General features: G+C 44.5%; 1 protein-coding gene across 1 annotated transcript; it reads left to right on the top strand.

Moving 5' to 3' along the window:
- The first annotated feature begins 1,255 nt into the window (after positions 1-1,255).
- LOC148504711 (uncharacterized) lies at positions 1,256-13,861 on the top strand. Its single transcript, XM_088448573.1, has 2 exons — positions 1,256-1,388; positions 11,969-13,861. Exons 1-2 carry the CDS (start codon positions 1,295-1,297, stop codon positions 13,774-13,776), a joined length of 1,902 nt encoding a protein of 633 aa, XP_088304699.1. The 5' UTR covers positions 1,256-1,294; the 3' UTR covers positions 13,777-13,861.
- The last annotated feature ends 4,360 nt before the right edge of the window (positions 13,862-18,221 follow it).

The raw sequence follows: 18,221 nt of genomic DNA, 5'->3' as shown, positions 1-18,221 counted from the left end.
GTGGTTACTGGAAAGGTGACTGCTGGGAATGGGACATTGTACAGTAACACCAGGGGATGTGTCTGGGTGATGACTGGAGAGGTGATTGCTGGGAATGGGACATTACACAGTAACACCAGGGGTTGTGTCTGGGTGATGACTGGAGAGGTGACTGCTGGGAATGGGACATTGTACAGTAACACCAGGGGATGTGTCTGGATGATGACTGGAGAGGTGACTGCTGGGAATGGGACATTATACAGTAACACCAGGGGATGTGTCAGGTTGATGACTGGAGAGGTGACTGCTGGGAATGGGACATTATACAGTAACACCAGGGGATGTGTCTGGGTGATGACTGAAGAGGTGACTGCTGGGAATGGGACATTATACAGTAACACCAGGGAATGTGTCAGGTTGATGACTGGAGAGGTTACTGCTGGGAATGGGACATTATACAGGAACACCAGGGAATGTGTCTGGGTGATGACTGTATCATTGTGTGTGTCAGGTTCCTAAAACGTTTCAAGATGTCACTGTCTGTCTCCATACAGGAGGGGGAGTGTATAGAGGAACACAGGGGTCTGTACAAGGATGTGATGATGGAGAATCACCGGCCCCTCACATCACTGGGTAGGAGGAGACTGTAATTTTTTGTACAGGGGAGAGCAGGTATGGGGGCCCACTATATACACACATCACATGATAATCACATATATACAATGTACTCAGTAACTGTGTGTCTCCTACAGATGGACCCAGTAACAGAAATACTCCAGAGAGATGTCCCCATCCTCTTTATTTACAGGATTGTACAGAGGAGAATCACAGAACCCCACAGGAGCATCAGGTAGATGGGATTTAGGGTCTCACCAATATACCCAAGTGACTGTCACTATGTGATCTGTAGAGAAGCTGTGTGTGTCTTATTAACCACAAATCTGCTACTTACTGTGATTTCATGAAATCTGACATTTTACAATGTTGCTTTATTGTTTTGTGGGTTATTTAGGGTGAAGTTCTGGCTGATATGAAGGCAGAAGATATAGAGGGAGAAGAAGAGACGTTTGTGACTGATATGAAGGCAGAAGATACAGAGGGAGAAGAAGAGACGTATGTGACTGATATGAAGGCAGAAGATATAGAGGGAGAAGAGACGTATGTGACTGATATGAAGGCAGAAGATACAGACGGAGAAGAAGAGACGTATGTGACTGATATGAAGGCAGAAGATACAGAGGGAGAAGAAGAGACATATGTGACTGATATGAAGGCAGAAGATACAGAGGGAGAAGAAGAGACGTATGTGACTGATATGAAGGCAGAAGATACAGAGGGAGAAGAAGAGACGTATGTGAGGGGTGATCAGCAGTGTAAGGAGGATGAATTCCCTACAGATATCACCACAGGTGAGTAATAAAGCCTTATTACAGAAAGGAGTTGCATATTTTCCTTGCACTACAACACAGAGCCATAACTAGTTATGGGCGACTAGTTCCGGTGCAGAGGCTTTGTGGGCAGAACTGTCTACCCCGCTGGCCCTTGTTCCTGGTTAGCAGGGTTCCTACAGCCAGGACTGCTACTGGATCACCCGCAGAGTGTCCTGTGGACTGACTGGCTCCCTGGCCAGTATGTGCAGCCAATCGGACGTCCTTAGGACGGTCATTGTTGCACTTACTGAGGCAGTGTGTTACACTCCTTCTGCATGACGTAATGGTGTTGCACGCTCAGTGGACGGGGCCGGCACGTACAACCATGCCCTGCTACGACAATCCCTAATTCTACACGCTCAGCCAAAGGGCTTGGCCTGGCCTATTGATACTACATCGGATGATATGCGGAATATTATTGCTCAATTTGCGATTAACCTGTTTCTTTGAAATTTTAATTATATTTAATTTTTGTTTAATGATTTGTTAACTTATGTAGAGCGGTTTTGGGCTGGTCCCTGCTGCATTATATACATTTCTTTATCATCCATCTGGGGGACACCTTACATCTGGGTTATATATAGTGATGGATAGAGTCGGGCACTAGCTAATTGAAAACTGGCTCCCACCCCTATATAACTCCTCCCTTTCCACCTTAAGCTCAGTCTTGTGTATAGTGCCTTTGGAGTAAGGCACTAGCTAGATAGGTCCTAGCTTTTGGTTAGGTTGTATTTCTTTATGTTAATGCTTTGGATTTGGGTGTTTAGTTCCTGGAGACAGGCGATAAGCACCAACAGAGAGGGAGTTATATAGATTAGAGGGTTTGTGTGAACCTGTATCCCACTCTAAAGACGACCACTGACAGAGTCACCAAACTACCATGTCCCTGGGTCTCTCTCCATGCCAGACATACATCTGAGGGGGCTGCAGGCATAAAGGTCATATATGTTACTAGTAAATGACTACTGCACGTGTATTCGCGCAACGCTGACATCATCAGGCCAAGCAGCGGACGCTTGAGGCTATCTCACAGGTGTCCGGAATTAGCAGGACTCGGCAGCCGGCCACGCATCCACCCCCCTGGTATTTATTTTGATTAAAATACAGGCTGCTGCAAAGCCACAGCATCTGAGGTCTGGGGGAAGTCAGAGCAGGCACTGCGTGATGGAGGCCTGACAAGCTAAGCCGTAACCCTGGAGTTTTACTATGTGCAGTTACCCTGGTGTTCTGGGCTTTCTATACAGTATGTATAAGCATAGTTACTGCACTGTTGTCACTGATAGTCAGGCAGTATCTTAAACGGGTGTGTGTGTGTATGAGTGTGTGTATATGACAATTTATTTTACCTTTGGTTTATAGGCAAAGAATTTGGTCTTTTGGGGCCGGGGTGTTTTTGCATTTAAACAAGTGGGTGAATAAGACTCTACATTTACCTCTGTATTTTCTATTCATTCAGGGCTACACTTTTCCTATCGGAAGTTAGGTAGCTGAATTATTGGAGTAGACTTGTCTTTCTTTCTCAGTATGGATAAGCCAGAAAAAGGTTTTAAAAAAAAACAAAAAAACAAGTCACTGTTTATACTTATTCGAAGTGTCTCCTAATTGCGGTCAAGCCCGGGTTTGGCTAGACCTTCCCAGAGGCGCGGAGTCTAGCTCACTTGGTGGTTTTCTCCAGCGACCCCTGCAATTGGGATTTGGTTTTACGCTGCACCAAGTGAGCAGGTCGCCGCCCTCTGGACAACTACCTTGGAGTGACAGAAGACTGATATATTTATATATATATATATATATAACTACCACAGGGAACACTAAGAATTCAGTAACACAGGGGAACTGCTAGTACTGAAACACTGGGACTGGATACTCTAAGATGTTCCGGAGACGTACTGAATGTGCAGGCATGAAATTATAGTGAGACAGGAACAAGGTACACGAAGATGCCACTTGGTGGTGCACTGGAGGTGTAGACGGAACTTGTACCGAACACAGGGACAAAGTACACAAGGATGCCACTTGGGGGCGTATTGGAGGTGTAGCTGAAGACACTCAGGGTGAACTTGTATTGAAGTTGGAGACTGGATACACAGAGGTGCGACTTGAGACACTCGGAATGAACTTGTACTGAAGCACAGGGATGAAGTACACAATGGTGCGTACTTTGTACATTATGGCATGTATTTAGTTCATGAAGGTGCGGCTTGAGACACTCGGGATGATCTTGCACTGAAGCACAGTGATGAAGTACACAATGGTGCATACTTTGCACACTATGGTGTGTATTTAGTACACAGAGGTGCGACTCCGGACACACCAGCAGATGACTTGAAAGTGTACACAGTGGTGAGTATTTGTACACAGGTGCGACTCCGGACGCACCCGCAGAGCACTGGAAAGGATACACAGTGGGGCAACTTGAGACACAAAGGATAAACTTGTACACAACGTGGGTACTGAATACACAGAGATGTGACTGGAGACACACAGGAAGCCAGGAACTTGTACGGAACATGAGGACTGAATACACAGAGTTGTGATTGAAGACACACAGGAAGCCAGGAACTTGTACGGAACATGAGGACTGAATACACAGAGTTGTGATTGAAGACACACAGGAAACCAGGAAGACTGAAGAAAGAAATACGGCCTCTGGAACATGAGACGGTTGTCACAGGGAAAGACTATGTGCACTCATACAGCGATGTTGAACAGCAACTTCCTGTTGCAGGAGTTAGACCTAAACACCCCTAGGCAGCTGGTCATTGGATCATGAGATCAGCTGGGAGACTAGCAGGGCTGCCATTGGAGATGACTGATCAGGTGAGATGAACCAACATGGCTGCACCCATGCCTGCTAACACAGGAGTCAGGAAGTCCAAACGGACCCCAGGGAAAATCCTCAGCCATTACCAGCCACTACCACAGGCATCTGAACGCCTCGGAGCCTAAAGACACCAGTTCATCAGTGAGTAAAGGCTGATCCCAGGCCGGATCCTGACAGTTCACAGGTAAATCCATCACCAGGATGTTCGGCTGAACAGTCGGTGGTGCCTGATTGGGCCAGGTCTAAGGTGGATGCCATAGGTGACATACGTTACTTTCAGGAAAATTATATGACACCCTGTGCTCAAGCTCCTCCTTTGGCTGATCCCTTGGTAGAGCCCAGATGGGCCTAGAATATGGGAACGATGACTCAGGTGGCGAAATCCCGAAATAAATTGGGGCCACAGCCATTCAAAAGTGGTCACATTCCTCTGTAGATTTTCCTGTAGAAGAAGCTTCAGCTATTTCTTCACAGGAAGAAGGGGAATTGGATTATGACTGGGAGGACACCTCAAACTAGCGCAGTTACAGGAGGTGGCTACGCCAGAGACTAGCGCGGCTACAGGAGGCGGCTATGCCAGAGACTAGCGCAGTTACAGGAGGCGGCTATGCCAGAGACTAGCGCAGTTACAGGAGGCGGCTATGCCAGAGACTAGCGCAGTTACAGGAGGCGGCTATGCCAGAGACTAGCGCAGTTACAGGTGGCGGCTATGCCAGAGACTAGCGCAGTTACAGGAGGCGGCTTTGCCAGAGACTAGCGCAGTTACAGGAGGCGGCTATGCCAGAGACTAGCGCAGTTACAGGTGGCGGCTATGCCAGAGACTAGCGCAGTTACAGGAGGCGGCTTTGCCAGAGACTAGCGCAGTTACAGGAGGCGGCTTTGCCAGAGACAAGCGCAGTTACAGGGGGCGGCTTTGCCAGAGACTAGCGCAGTTACAGGAGGCGGCTATGCCAGAGACTAGCGCAGTTACAGGGGGCGGCTATGCCAGAGACTAGGGCAGTTACAGGGGGCGGCTATGCCAGAGACTAGCGCAGTTGCAGGAGGCGGCTATGCCAGAGACTAGCGCAGTTGCAGAAGGCGGCCATGCCAGAGACTAGCGCAGTTAGAGGAGGCGGCTATGCCAGAGACTAGCGCAGTTGCAGGAGGCGGCTATGCCAGAGACTAGCGCAGTTGCAGGAGGCAGCTATGCCAGAGACTAGCGCAGTTGCAGGAGGCGGCTATGCCAGAGACTAGCGCAGTTGCAGAAGGCGGCCATGCCAGAGACTAGCGCAGTTGCAGGAGACGGCCATGCCAGAGACTAGCGCAGTTGCAGGAGGCGGCCATGCCAGAGACTAGCGCAGTTACAGGAGGCGGCTATGCCAGAGACTAGCGCAGTTACAGGAGGCGGCTATGCCAGAGTCTAGAGCAGTTACAGGGTGCGGCTATGCCAGAGACTAGGGCAGTTACAGATGGCGGCTATGCCAGAGACTAGGGCAGTTACAGATGGCGGCTATGCCAGAGACTAGGGCAGTTACAGATGGCGGCTATGCCAGAGACTAGCGCAGTTACAGATGGCGGCTATGCCAGAGACTAGCGCAATTACAGGAGGCGGCTATGCCAGAGACTAGGGCAGTTACAGGAGGCGGCTATGCCAGAGACTAGGGCAGTTACAGGAGGCGGCTATGCCAGAGACTAGGGCAGTTACAGATGGCGGCTATGCCAGAAACTAGCGCAGTTACAGGAGGCGGCTATGCCAGAGACTAGCGCAGTTACAGGTGGCGGCTATGCCAGAGACTAGAGCAGTTACAGATGGCGGCTATGCCAGAGACTAGTGTAGTTACAGGTGGCGGCTATGCCAGAGACTAGTGCAGTTTCTTTTTTTAAACGTAAGAACAAACATGTTTTGGTTTTCCCAGAATTTTCTTACTTTGAGGAAATAGTAAAGGGATCCTGGTTACAACTGAATTAAAAATGTCATATTCCGAAAAAATGTAAGTGTCTTTATCCTATTTCAGAATAGGATACCAATGAATGGGAAATACCACCCATGGTGGATGCTCTTATTGCTAGGTTGGTTAGGTTCCTCACTACTAAGAATGAGGCTGTTCTAAAATCTTTGTTCACCTTGTCAGGAGTATCGCTGCGGCCAATTCTGGCCAGCGTCTGGGTGATTGAGGCTATCTGTCCCTGGATGAATCGGATGATTACTGGTTTTCAAACCGGGGATGAATCTGAAGCTAACTCCTTGGTTGATCAGATTTCGGAAGCTCTAACCTATATAGATGACGCTTTATTAGATACTATTCAGATACAGTCTCATATTTCAGCCTTAGCTGTTTCTGCCAGGCGTTCGCTTGGCTCAAAACATGGAAGGCAGACATAAAATCAAAACATGCTCTAGAGGCATTGTCTTTTGAAGGAAGGTCTTTGTTTGGTCCAGAATTAACAAAAAATATTTCACAGGTTACAGGAGGTAAAAGTCCTTACCTTCTTGTAACTACACCTAAAACAAAAACTCTTAGGTTTTGTTCCTTTCGTAATGAAGGTAAGGGAAGATTTCAGGCTTTCCAAGGTGCACCTAGAGGTCTACAAAGAGGGACCTTTAGGGGACGAGGTGGTTCCGGCACCAGTCGACCTGCAGCTAAGCCAGCAGGGAGATCCACATGACTGTCATGGGACTGGGACCCGTCCTCTGGTGGGAAGTCGCTTACTCAAGTTCCAGGAAACTTGGATTCAATACAATCCCGATTTTTGGGTAAGTCATATAGTCACCAGGGGTTACATTTTGGATTTTGAGGGTCCTGTTCCAAGAAGGTTCTTTTCAACTCCTCCCTGTTGATGGTTGCAGAAAGGCGGCTCTCAAGCAGGCAATTTCTGCGCTTTCCATTCCGGAGAAAGTATTCAATTTCCAGCACTACAAGTAGTTCTGGGGTTTTACTCTAATCTTCATTTAGTAGACAGACCGGACGGGTCATTCCGACCCATTCTCAACCTCAGGGACTTAAATGTTTATCTTCACATGGAGAAATTCAAGATGGAGTCAATAAGGTCAGTCATTTGTTCTATTGTAAGAAGAAGATATTCTGGCTTCCATAGATATCAAGGATGCCTACCTACCTCCATATTCCTATATGGCGGGATCATCAGCATCTTCTGCGGTTTGCAGTGCAGCATCAACATTTTCAGTTTCAGGCTCTGCCATTTGGTTTGGCCACCGCCCCCACAGTCTTTATAATTATATTCCTACTCAGGAGAGAGGGATTATATGTGTCTGCTTATCTAGACTATTTGTTGCTAAGGGCTCCCTTAATAGCTCTATTGAAACAACATATTCAGTTTACTTTAGGCATGCTCCAGAGATTCGGCTGGATCATCAACTTTCCCAAATCAAATTTAATTCTATCTCAGAGGATGGTATTTTTGGGTCTTCTCTTCGACACTCAGTGTCAGAGTTTCTGCCACAAGCAAAGATTCAGGATCTTCAATCCAGAATAATGACCATTTACAGTTATCTCATATCTCTGTTCTAAGGGCTATGCAGGTAATGGGGAAAATGGTAGCTTCATTAGAAGCTGTTCCTTTTGCCAGATTTCACGCCCGACCTCCACAGAACCAATTGTTTCATTGATGGATAAAACCAGACCCTCGATTAAACAATCAGATGTTCAGATTATCTCTGCAGATCCGGCAGTCTCTCCGCTGGTGGCTGGAGGATGCAAATCTGAACCAGGGTTGCCAATTGTCAGTAAAAGCTTGGACCGTTGTCACCACAGATGCCAGCATTACAGGCTGGGGGCAGTGGTTCTGGACAGACTTGCAGGGTGTATGGTCTGCCCAGGAAACTGCTCTTCCTATTAATATATTGGAACTAAGGGCAATTTGATATGCATTCATTCAGGCTCAATGCTATCTAAATAATTTACCAGTATGAATTAAATCAGACAATGCCACAGCAGTTGCATACATAAAGAAGCAGGGTGGCACACGCAGGTGGCTGGCAATGAGGGAGGTTTCTCACATTCTTCATTGAGCAGTAAATTGGGTTCCAGTTATTTCAGCAGTTTACATTCAAGGGGTGGACAACTGGGAGGCAGACTTCTTAAGTCACCACAGTCTGCATCCAGGGGAATGGGAATTACACCAGGAGGTGTTTGCAGAAATAGTTGCCAGATAGGGATCTCCAGAAATAGATTTAATGGAATCTCATCTCAACAAGAAGCTTCCAAGGTACGGATCTTGGTCCTGGGATCCTCAGGCATCTCTGGTGGATGCCATGACAGCACCTTGGCTGTTCCAGCTGGGTTACATATTTCCACCTCTGCTAATGTTACCAAGGGTAATTCACCGAATTCGACAGGTAGGCTGGACGGTTTTTCTGGTGGGTCCAGGTTGGCCGCGTCGTCAGTGGTACACAATTCTTTGGACCATGTTGGCAGATGTTCCCTTTGTGGATAAGCACCCGTGTGTGGTTCTTCTTTTCTATTTTTTGTGTTTTGTTAAATTATGTGGATGTGGTGATATCCAGACAGGATTGAGACCTATTTGGGCTGCTGAGCACAGATTGGTTGAAACCCACTAGCTTTGTCTTTTATTTGGATGTTCTTCTTTATCTGCCTCCACATTCAGATCTGTTGCTTCAGGGTCCATGCCCGTCACCCCAATTTGCATCGCTTGGCTTTGACGGCATGGTTCTTGAATCCAAAATTCTGAGGACCAAAGGGTTTGCAGAATCTGTGGTGAAAACCATGATACAGGCTTTTAAACCAGTTACTTCCCAGATTTATCATCGTATATGGAAAATATATATATCTTGGTGTGACCAACACAAGTTCATGCCTGAAATATTCCAAGTATCTCACCTCTTGTCCTTTTCACAAGAGGGATTTGGTAAGGGTCTAAGATTGTCCTCTATTAATGGACAGATTTCATCCCTGTCGACTCAAAGGAAATTGGCCACCATTCCAGAAGTTCAGACTTTCTTACAAGGAGTTCTTCGCATGCAGTCTCCTTATATACCTTTAGTTTTGGAGGCACCATTGAGCCTTTGGAGTCTGTAGAATTGTGATATCTCACTCTGAAGGTGATTTTCCTTTTGCCCATTTCCTCGGCCAGGTGGGTATCGGAATTAGCGTCTCTTTCTTGTAAATTTCTGCTTATTTTTTTCCGCACTAAACCTTCCTTTCTGCCAAAGGTGGTATCGGCTTTCCACATTAACCAAGATATTGTCCTTCCGGCTTTCTGCCAGTATTCAGTGACTAGTGAAGCTTCTTCCTTATCACTGTTGGATGTGGTACATGCGTTACGCATTTACTTGGACCATACTGCATCTATGAGGTGTACGGAATCATTGTTGGTGTTGATTGATGCACCAGAGAGGCTGGCCTGCTTCAAAAGGGTCCATCGCCAGATGGGTCACTTCTGCCATTAGGCAGGGATATTTGTCCTCCAATGTGACAGTTCCGGCCTCAACTCGATGCGTGCTGTCGGAGCCTCTTTTTTACCGCTTCCATACATTTGGCGCAAGCGATGCCAGTGATGGGCGGAAAATTCTTATTTTTCAGTCCCGTGATTCTGTAATATTCTGAGAGGTAGAACAAATGGAAGAATTACCCCAGTGACTCATCTTTATATTACACCTAACAGCTCAATATCTTTGGTTTATCACCCTAATGCAAGCCTGGCCAACCTATGGCTCTCCAGCTGTTTGAAACTACAAGCCCCAGCATGCCCTGCCACAGTTTTGCTATTAGGGAATGCTAAAACTGGCAGGGAATGCTGGGATTTGTAGTTTCACAACAGCTGGAGAACCACAGGTTGACCAGGCCTGTCCTAATCAGTCACAGTGACTGGCTTATTAAATATCAACCTGCTGCACATAATAACGTGTCACAGTGACTGGCTTATTACATAGCCTGCTGCACATAATAACGTGTCACAGTGACTGGCTTATTACATATCCGCCTGCTGCACATAATTACGTGTCACAGTGACTGGCTTATTACATATCAGCCTGCTGCACATAATAACGTGTCACAGTGACTGGCTTATTACATATCAGCCTGCTGCACATAATAACGTGTCACAGTCACTGGCTTATTACATATTAGCCTGCTGCACATAATGTGTCACAGTGACTGGCTTATTACATATCAGCCTGCTGCACATAATTACGTGTCACAGTCACTGGCTTATTACATATCAGCCTGCTGCACATAATAACGTGTCACAGTGACTGGCTTATTACATATCAGCCTGCTGCACATAATAACGTGTCACAGTGACTGGCTTATTACACATCAGCCTGCTGCACATAATAACGTGTCACAGTGACTGGCTTATTACATATCAGCCTGCTGCACATAATAACGTGTCACAGTGACTGGCTTATTACACATCAGCCTGCTGCACATAATAACGTGTCACAGTGACTGGCTTATTACACATCGCCCTGCTGCACATAATAACATGTCACAGTGACTGGCTTATTACATATCAGGCTGCTGCACGTAATAACGTGTCACAGTGACTGGCTTATTACATATCAGCCTGCTGCACGTAATAACGTGTCACAGTGACTGGCTTATTACACCTCAGCCTGCTGCACGTAATAACGTGTCACAGTGACTGGCTTATTACACCTCAGCCTGCTGCACGTAATAACGTGTCACAGTGACTGGCTTATTACATATCAGCCTGCTGCACATAACGTGTCACAGTGACTGGCTTATTACATATCAGCCTGCTGCACATAATAACGTGTCACAGTAACTGGCTTTTTACATATCAGCCTGCTGTACATAATAACGTGTCACAGTGACTGGCTTATTACATATCGGTCTGCTGCACATAATAACGTGTCACAGTGACTGGCTTATTAAATAGTCTGCTGCACGTAATAACGTGTCACAGTGACTGGCTTATTAAATAGCCTGCTGCACATAATAACGTGTCACAGTGACTGGCTTATTACATATCGCCCTGCTGCACATAATTACGTTTCACAGTGACTGGCTTATTACATATCAGTCTGCTGCACATAATAACGTGTCACAGTGACTGGCTTATTACATATCAGTCTGCTGCACATAATAACGTGTCACAGTGACTGGCTTATTACATATCAGCCTGCTGCACATAATAACGTGTCACAGTGACTGGCTTATTACACATCAGCCTGCTGTACATAATAACGTGTCACAGTGACTGGCTTATTACATATCAGGCTGCTGCACATAATAACTTATATTACCTATTGTGAATAGTTCAAACAAAATAACTACATTTATTGAGAATGTTACACGTTCATATTAATTATCGCAAGTGGTAAACGATGTTTCGGAGCTGAAACATAACAGCAATGTTTGATCACTAATTACTAACCCAACTTTTGCACAAATGGTTTTATTTTAGTTGTTTTTATGTCTCTGCAATAGTAGGACAAATGGATTAAATAAATGATTTACAAAATACATATATTATGTTATGTGGGAACTTGTTCTGATTTCATTTTACTGTAAGTACCAATAAAATGTGAATGTTGGTAAAGTAAAATATATGATCTATAGTGCATCAATCAGCAAAGCTCCCCTTGTCTCCTTTCTTCTCCTGTATTATATTTATTAGTGTGAGCAGTACCAGCCCCAAAGTGTTCTGCATAAGGTTGTACGAAGCACAAACCTATGGGAATAGGGGTGAGATAAATAGTGATTAATGACACCTTTGTTGTGGTATTCTTGGTTAACTATTTTATTTCTACTAGATGGACCCAATACAAGGAATACTTTGGAGGAGCATCTCACGTGGTCTCATTTAAAATTAGAAGATAGGAATATCACACGAGGGTCTCCAGAAGAAAACCACGTTACCCTAAATATGCATCCAGCACTTCACAGTGCAGATATACCATCTGATCCCTCTATTCTTGAGGAATGTTCCCCTGGTAACTCTCATATTGCTTCACAAAGTATAGATCATGGCAGTGATACAATAATGTCCTCTTCTGAATTTCAGAATTGTTTTACAGATAACATAGTTGAGACTAGTCACATAGGTGAGAGGCCATTTCCATGTTCTGAGTGTGGGAAATGTTTTACTCTGAAATTATATCTTCGTAGACATGAGAGACGTCACAAAGGTGAGAGGCCATTTCCCTGTTCTGAATGTGGGAAAAGTTTTTCACTAAAATCATATCTTGTTAGACATAAGAGAAGTCACACAGGTGAGAAACCATATCCATGCTCTGAGTGTGGTAAATGTTTTGCACACAAACATGGTCTTGTTATTCATGAGAGAAGTCACACAGGTGAGCTGCCATTTTTATGTTCTGAGTGTGGGAAAAGTTTCCCACGAAAATCAGATCTTGTTATACATGAAAGAAGTCACACAGGTGAGAACCCATTTTCATGCTCTGAGTGTGAGAAATGCTTTGCACAGAAATCACATCTTGTTATACATCAGAGAACACACACAGGTGAGAAACCATTTCCATGCTCTGAGTGTGGGAGATGTTTTACACAGAGCTCACAACTTGTTAGGCACAAGAAAAGTCACACAGGTGAGAAGCCATTTTCATGCTCTGAGTGTGGGAAATGTTTTATCAGCAAATCAGCTCTTGCTATACATGAAAGAGTCCACACTGGTGAAAAACCATATCCATGCTCTGAGTGTGGGAAACGTTTTAATGAGAAATCACGTCTTATTATACATCAGAGAAGTCACACAGGTGAGAAACCATTTTCATGCTCTGAGTGTGGGAAATGTTTCACAAATAAATCCACTCTTGTTGCACATCAGAGGAGTTACACAGGTGAAAAACCATTTCCATGTCCTGAGTGTGGGAAAAGTTTTACACAGGATTCCCAGTTGATTATACATCAGAGAAGTCACACGGGTGAGAAACCATTTCCATGCACTGAGTGTGGAAAATGTTTTACAAACCAGTCATCTCTTGCTAGCCATAAGAAAAGAAGTCACACAGGTGACAGGCCATTTCCATGCTCTGAGTGTGGGAAAAGTTTTACACAGAAATCACAGCTGATTATACATAAGAGAAATCACACAGGTGAGAAACCATATTCATGTACCGAATGTGAGAAATGTTTTAAACTTAAATCTGATCTTGTTGGGCATCAGAGAAGTCACACAGGTGAGATGCCATTTCTATGCTCTGAGTGTGGGAAATGTTTTTCACGTAAATCACATCTTGTTCAACATCAGAGAAGTCACAAAGGTGAGAAACAATTTCATTGTTCTGAGTGTGGGAAATGTTATACACATAAATCAGCTCTTGTTGTACATAAGAGAAGTCACATGGGTGAGAAGCCATTTCAGTGTTCTGAGTGTGGGAAATGTTTTATACAGAGATCAGATTGTGTTAGACATCAGAAAACACACACAGGTGAGAGGCCATTTCCATGTTCTGAGTGTGGGAAATGTTTTATACAGAAATCAGATCTTGTTAAACATCAGAGAACTCACACAGGTGAGAAACCATTTCCATGTTCTAAGTGTGGGAAATGTTTTTCACAATCATCTGTTCTTATTAAACATCAGAGAAGTCACAGGTGAAAACCAGCTGTTGTAAGGCATGAGAAAGTCACAGTTTAATTTCCTTAATTGGTAGGCCTGAAACGGGCATGTTTTAAAATGTTACATTTAAGATAACTAATTACATTATTTTTTTTATAGCACCTTTCTCCCAATAGGATTTAAAACACTTTGCATATTTGTATAAGGTGAGACAGCCATCTTGGATCTTGGATGTGCTCAGTTGCTATTCTGAGTAATCAGTCACATCAGTCCATGCCCCTGTTGGAGCTTACAATGTAATTCCTCATCACACACCAGGTTCCATTTTTATCAGAAGCCACTTAACCTACCAGTCTGCCTATGAGGTTTGTGAGAGGAAGCCAGAGTTACTAGTGGAAACACAATCAAGGAGAGAACATATAAACTCCACACAAATATGAATAGTACCTTACACCCCAGCACTATGATGCAACAATTCTAACCACTATGCCACCATGCATAGTAAAAATACTTTTGATTTTAAATGTAAATGGAATAAAAACAATGAAATGTACAGTCTACTCACACAGGGTAATTACAGCACTGAGTTATGGAGGGCAATTCAAAGTTCCTATCACACAGTATATTAACATGGTATAAAATGACTATTCACATATATTAATGACATGTTATCAACCAGACTGGAACAGATTAGGCATGTGTGGAATGTATTGCAGTTTCCTTATTCCATTATACACCCGTAGCAGAAACCCGTAGGTCCTGCTCTCTGGGATTACAGCTGTCATAGGATGATGCATTGATGCCACAAGCTCTGTAGTACTGTGTAGATAGGCATTGTCTGCACTAACCCCTCCAGCCATAATCTGCCGGCTATGGAGCCTTGTGATGGCTTGTTGTGCTGAAATAGCCCGTTTCCATCTGAATGCATGACCTGAATGGGTGTAAATGATCTGCAAGGATAGTTAAATAGCATCTGCCAGTCAGTGATGTCTGCAGATGTATCAGGGATCAATGGTTGGCATAACTTCCTCACAGCACTAAGGCCTTGGCTGTGATTCCCACCAGAGCCCTAACTGCAGTCTGTATATTCATCCCATGCTTGTGTGCATTTCCTCTGGGTACTCTGGTTTCCAGCCACAATCCAAATATATACTGGTAGGTTTTCTGTCTCCCGACAGAAGGCGACCCTATTGTGTCTGTGTTTAATGTGGTAGAGAATATGGATTGTAAGCTCCACTGGGGCAGGGAATGTTGTGAAGGGCCAAATCTATGTGTGCTATATACTAACTGGTGATACAGAATAACCCCCCCCCACACACACACACCATAGCAGAGCAATGAACACCCTGGTCTTTCCTTTGTTATTTTGTAGTGTCCATTGCCTTGTGGGGTTTTCCTATTCATCTGTATGATACAGTTGGAACCTCCAGTGATCTTGTGTGCAGTGGTGGTAATGAGCTCAGGCGGTGTGCAGAGCCTTGTGCCCTGGGGTCAGCAATGTGGCCGGATTAGGGCATCAGCTGTTATACCACATAGAGGAAAGGGAACGTCGCACTGTACAAATGCTGATATTGTGGCTCCAGGATACATTATTGATATTAGCTGCATCAATGTTGCATGCCGGGTGTATATTACAGTGTTGTCTATGGTTGCCCAGAGTATTTTGTTGGCCACGGTGGTGTTGCATGCTGGATGTCTTCCCTGATGTTGTGTAGACGTGTACACCATTGTAACTTACACATAAAAATTTACATTTCATCTTAATTTTGGAGATGGAGTCACCTATCAAGCTTTGTTCAGTCACTTATATCATGATACGCTGACATCTTCCTGCAAACTATATGTGAGGGCAGAGTCAGGGACTGAGCTAATTGGGACCTCCTGCTGTCCTATGATGATCTGTACAAAGGCAGAGCAATCCTCTGTATAGTCTTGTCTGATCGCTATAGGAATATCAGCTGCTCTTATTCATAACTATCAGTAACTGAGAGATCGGTATACATACACTGAGAGATCTGTATATATACACTGAGAGATCTGTATGTATACACTGAGAGATTGGTATATACACCAAGAGATCTGTATATATACACTTCCTGTCACAAGATGTAACACACCTCTATTTTCTAGTTTTTATTGAAATGTAAGTTCAGGGAATAACCTGGAATGGTACAAAGCTGGTGACTGCTGGGGGGTAAAGAAAACAGTTTTGGTTAGCAAAAACTGAAATATATTGTGAATTTTGGAGGTATAAAAAGCCTTTATCAGAGAAGAACTGATGGGCTTAAAACCTACAACTATTTTACAGCAATGATAAAGAGGCTGCCTGTGCTGGGCACCACCACCAGCTACCGAGGGCTGGGCACCACCACCAGCTACCGAGGGCTGGGCAGCACCACCAGATACCGAGGGCTGGAAGGTCTTATAGACCAAAGAATAGAAATTCTGTCAATTAAAGCTGGCATTTTGTGAGATACTGTTGAGCTGTCTTGAAAATGATCCATAAGGTATCTAAACATCGACAATAGGGATGTGATACCAAATCGCCTGTCAAAATGCTGTCTGGTGGTAATAAACTATTGCTTCTTTAACTTAAGTGGGTGCTTTTCCTAAATTAATACTTGAACATAGCAGAATATACATTATATATATATAATTATTGAGTGCCGTGGATTTAAGCCTGCTGTATAAAGTAACATTTTGTCTTGCACCCCATTTCCCCATATGTAACCTATTTTAATACACAATAACTGCTGAAATTGTATGTACATGTAACAGTCTCACTCTCAACGCCACTTCTGGTAATCTAATGCGCTTCACCCTGGTATGCACACATGCCTCCTCACCTCTGGGTCTTCCTCTAGTAACATCTCACTCCCAACACCACTTCTGGTAATCTAATGCACTTCACCCTGGTATACACATATGCCTCACCTCTGGGTGTTCCTTTAGTAACAATCTCACTCCCAACTCCACTTCTGGTAATCTCTAATGCGCTTTACCCTGGTATGCACACATGCCTCTTCACCTCTGGGTTTTTCTCTAGTAACAATCTCACTCCCAACTCCACTTCTGGTAATCTAACGCGCCTCACCTGGTATGCACACATGCCTCCTCACCTCTGGATGTTCCTCTAGTAACAATCTCACTCCCAACACCAATTCTGGTAATCTCTGTTAATGCACCTCACCCTGGTATGCGCACATGCCTCCTCACCTCTGGGTCTTCCTCTAGTAATCTCACTCCCAACTCCACTTCTGGTAATCTCTAATGCGCTTTACCCTGGTATGCACACATGCCTCTTCACCTCTGGGTTTTCCTCTAGTAATAATCTCACTCCCAACTCCACTTCTGGTAATCTAATGCGCTTCACCCTGGTATGCACATATGCCTCCTCACCTCTGGGTGTTCCTTTAGTAACAATCTCACTCCCAACACCACTTCTGGTAATCTCTGCTAATGCACCTCACCCTGGTATGTACACATGCCTCTTCACCTCTGGGTGTTTGTCTAGTAACAATCTCACTCCCAACTCCACTTCTGGTAATCTCTGCTAATACACCTCACTGTGGTATGCATGCATGCCTCCTCACCTCTGGGTGTTCCTCTAGTAACAATCTCACTCCCAACACCACTTCTGGTAATCTCTAATGTGCTTCACCCTGGTATGCACACATGCCTCCTCACCTCTGGGTTTTCCTCTAGTAACAATCTCACTCCCAACACCACTTCTGGTAATCTCTGCTAATACACCTCACCCTGGTATGCACACATGCCTCCTCACCTCTGGGTCTTCCTCTAGTAATAATCTAACTCCAAACTCCACTTCTGGTAATCTCTGTTAATGCGCCTCACCCTGGTATGCACACATGCCTCCTCACCTCTGGGTGTTCTAGTAACAGCCTCACTCCCAACACCACTTCTGGTCATCTGTAACGCGCCTCACCTGGTATGCACACATGCCTCCTCACCTCTGGATGTTCCTCTAGTAACAATCTCACTCCCAACACCAATTCTGGTAATCTCTAATGCGCTTCACCCTGGTATGCACACATGCCTAATCACCTCTGGGTGTTCCTCTAGTAACAATCTCACTCCCAACACCACTTCTGGTAATCTGTGCTCATACATTACCGCCTGGTGTGCACACATGCCTCCTCACCTCTGGATGTTCCTCTAGTAGCATTCAGAGCTCACAAATAAGGAAAGTGGTATAAATGTCACTTCTGGTTAATTTGGCTTTGTCTCAGTGCTACTTTACCCATGAGGTTGTGCACGCGTTTCACAATAAAATGAAGATTCAACCAAACCCCCAGTAATAACAAATATACTTACTAAAAACATGTCTTAACAGTTGCATAAAGTGTACAAGATAATTAAACACAAACACAATGCACATAAACAAGCTATAATACAAAATACTTAAACAAATGACATAAGCATCTATCACTAAGTTCTCCCCAAAAATATAATAATAAGCATAA

The sequence above is a fragment of the Taudactylus pleione genome, unplaced genomic scaffold (genome assembly GCF_031769625.1).
Source record: "Taudactylus pleione unplaced genomic scaffold, aTauple2 ptg000459l, whole genome shotgun sequence".
Taxonomy (NCBI): Eukaryota; Metazoa; Chordata; class Amphibia; order Anura; family Myobatrachidae; genus Taudactylus; species Taudactylus pleione.
Note: the sequence above shows the minus strand (reverse complement) of the source record. Positions and strands in the feature narration are given on the sequence as shown.